At 28.3% G+C, this 2,918-nt stretch overlaps 1 protein-coding gene across 1 annotated transcript; it reads left to right on the top strand.

Moving 5' to 3' along the window:
- Positions 1 to 334: 334 nt before the first annotated feature.
- Positions 335 to 2,208, top strand: LOTGIDRAFT_168253 (hypothetical protein; the record flags this gene model as incomplete). The annotated part of the gene is made up of 3 exons (XM_009066129.1): positions 335 to 344; positions 489 to 509; positions 1,571 to 2,208. 3 exons carry the CDS (start codon positions 335 to 337, stop codon positions 2,206 to 2,208), a joined length of 669 nt encoding a protein of 222 aa, XP_009064377.1.
- Positions 2,209 to 2,918: the final 710 nt, after the last annotated feature.

Here is a 2,918-nt window from a genome sequence, read left to right on the forward strand (position 1 = left end):
TTCCTTTTCATTTGATATCTTTGCTGTTTCTTCTATTTTGACCATCTTCTCCTTTTCTTTTGTCATCTTCTCCTTTTTCTTTATTTTAACTTTTTTTGTGATCATCTTCTTTATCTTTAAAAACAGAATCCAATTTTCAATTAAAAAATGTTTTATTGTATTTAATTATTCAAAAATTTAGGACACATATGTGTGTCTATTTGCATTATTTTGATTTCCCTACCCAACATCTGGGTTTCTTGAAATTCCAGAAAATGTTGGTTAGATTATGAAGACATTTGGCTTTATAATAGTATTGTCCAGTCTGTTGGTAATTACTCCAACCACTGACATCATGGAAGAAAGTCAGTATGGTGGAAATAGACCTTATTTACATATTATGACTATAAATTTCGTAACATAATAAAGTATGCCTATGGATTAGCTTGCATCTTGGTTATGTAATAATATTGTATTAATGTGTATATGTTGTATTTTTTATATTTAAGGAATTTTGTTTGATGATAAAGGTATTTGAATAATAAATAACCACATTAATTAGTTTAATATATTGATTAACAATTAACAAGTGTTAGTTATATACTAATTAAAACATTGATTGAATAATAAATAGCCTAAAAGCATGCATTAACTACACACACTAAAATTCTCAATCTTAAAGGGATGTAGTCCTCAAATCAATAGTTCAGTTGTCTTCAATTTGAGGAGGGACTGTGGCACAATTGGTTAGAGTATTGGAATCATTCATGATGTCATTTACTTAGTTACTACTAAGACATTTAGCTTGGATTCATCTACAATATAATCAAATTGATTTAGAATTGTTTCTTTTGTAAGGCAAGTGTTTGGTTTTGTTAAGAAATGAAAATAAATGAGATGAGACTTTTCATTTTAAAAAGTGTTACAGTTCGCCTAAATTCTGATCTTTCAGACTACATCCCTTTAAACCAACTACAGGATAAAATTAAGATACATAGATTATATTGCATGCCAATTATTACATCTATGCATCATGGAATTTAGTCAGGCATGAAATTCCCAAGTCTACTACAGAATATGACCATTTCTGCAATATATGGAACTCTTCATCAAACTCTTTCTCAGCAAAGTATTAGCTGCGAACAGTAAAGCTAATTTCTGTTGTATTTGGTATTGTCTGTACTAATATTACAGTGTATTTGGCTGGTAGGTTTAGTGTTTATTTACTGTAATCACTAAGTTTGTTGAGATGTTTGAGAGAATTATCTAAACTAACCTTAACTGTTTACTGTAGATTACTGTTTAGACTTGACTTTTCTCACTTTAATAATCTATCCTTAATTTTTGGGCTGATTTTACTTAAAGGGGTGAATTTTGCCCTTCATTGGAATCAGTCATCAAATTATTTACTTTTTTAGATTCAGTCAATTTATTTACATCCTTGGATTCAGTACTCAAGTTATTTACATCATTGGATTCAGTCATCAAATTACTTACATCATTCAATGCTCAAATTATTTACATCATTGGATTCAGTCATCAAATTACTTACATCATTCAATGCTCAAATTATTTACATCCTTGGATTCAGTCATCAAATTATTATTTACATCATTAGATTTAGTCATCAAATTATTATTTACATCCTTGGATTCAGTCATCAAATTATTTACATCCTTGGATTCAGTCATCAAATTATTTACATCATTGGATTCAGTCATCAAATTATTTACATCATTAGATTTAGTCATCAAATTATCATTTACATCCTTGGATTCAGTATTCAAATTATTTTCATCATTGGATTCAGTCATCAAATTATTTACATCATTGGATTTAGTCATCAAATTATTATTTACATCCTTGAATTCAGTACTCAAATTATTTACATCCTTGGATTCAGTCATCAAATTATTTACATCATTGGATATAGTCATCAAATTATTTACATCCTTGGATTCAGTCATCAGATTATTTACATCCTTGGATTCAGTCATCAAATTATTTACATCATTAGATTTAGTCATCAAATTATTATTTACATCCTTGGATTCAGTACTCAAATTATTTACATCCTTGGATTCAGTCATCAAATTATTTACATCATTGGATATAGTCACCAAATTATTTACATCATTGGATTCAGTCATCAAATTATTTACATCATTGGATTCAGTCATCAAATTATTTACATCATTGGATATAGTCATCAAATTATTTCTCAAATGATTTCTTCTAATGCGTGATACTTGTAGTTGACTTACTAATTAGTATGTGTTAGATTGTCAATACAATTAATTAGTGACCTGATACCATCAAGTTTAGTACTGTACTGTATATTAGTTACTAATACCTTCCTGTATACTATCTACCATTCTACTATTGATTATTATTACTTATTACTTTTCTAACACAGTTCTTGAACAAATAGTGTTGCTTATGCTTCAGGCAATGAAAAACTTCCTGGAATTTTTGTAATTATAACATTGTACATGTAATTTTTTTTCAAGATAGCTTTAATTGTTTGAGGTGGTGCAATTGACATTTTCCCACAAAAAAACATAATTTGTAGCATGATGATTTGATATTGCCTCATAGTTATTTGTACCCATGATAGTCCATATACAATTGAAGCAGTCACCTGACAACAGAGAGGAAAGCCTATATGTTTATTCTCATTTTATAATTTCTAAGAAGGGATGCAATCATCTAAATATAAGAATTACTATGTGATAAATTTGAGCTATCCAGTTCATTTTGGCTCTTATGCAATTGAAGTAAGGTGTTCAACATTTAGACTGGCATCATTTTTAGAAACTGTAGCATTTACAGCTCTTTGAATAGATTTTGATGAAACTTATTATGTATGTAAGGATCAGAGATATGCCAAACCTTCATGTATTTTCTTTTTTATTTCTCTGTATGTATAGAATTATTGA

Source organism: Lottia gigantea (genome assembly GCF_000327385.1).
Source record: "Lottia gigantea unplaced genomic scaffold LOTGIsca_73, whole genome shotgun sequence".
NCBI classification, from domain to species: domain Eukaryota; kingdom Metazoa; phylum Mollusca; class Gastropoda; family Lottiidae; genus Lottia; species Lottia gigantea.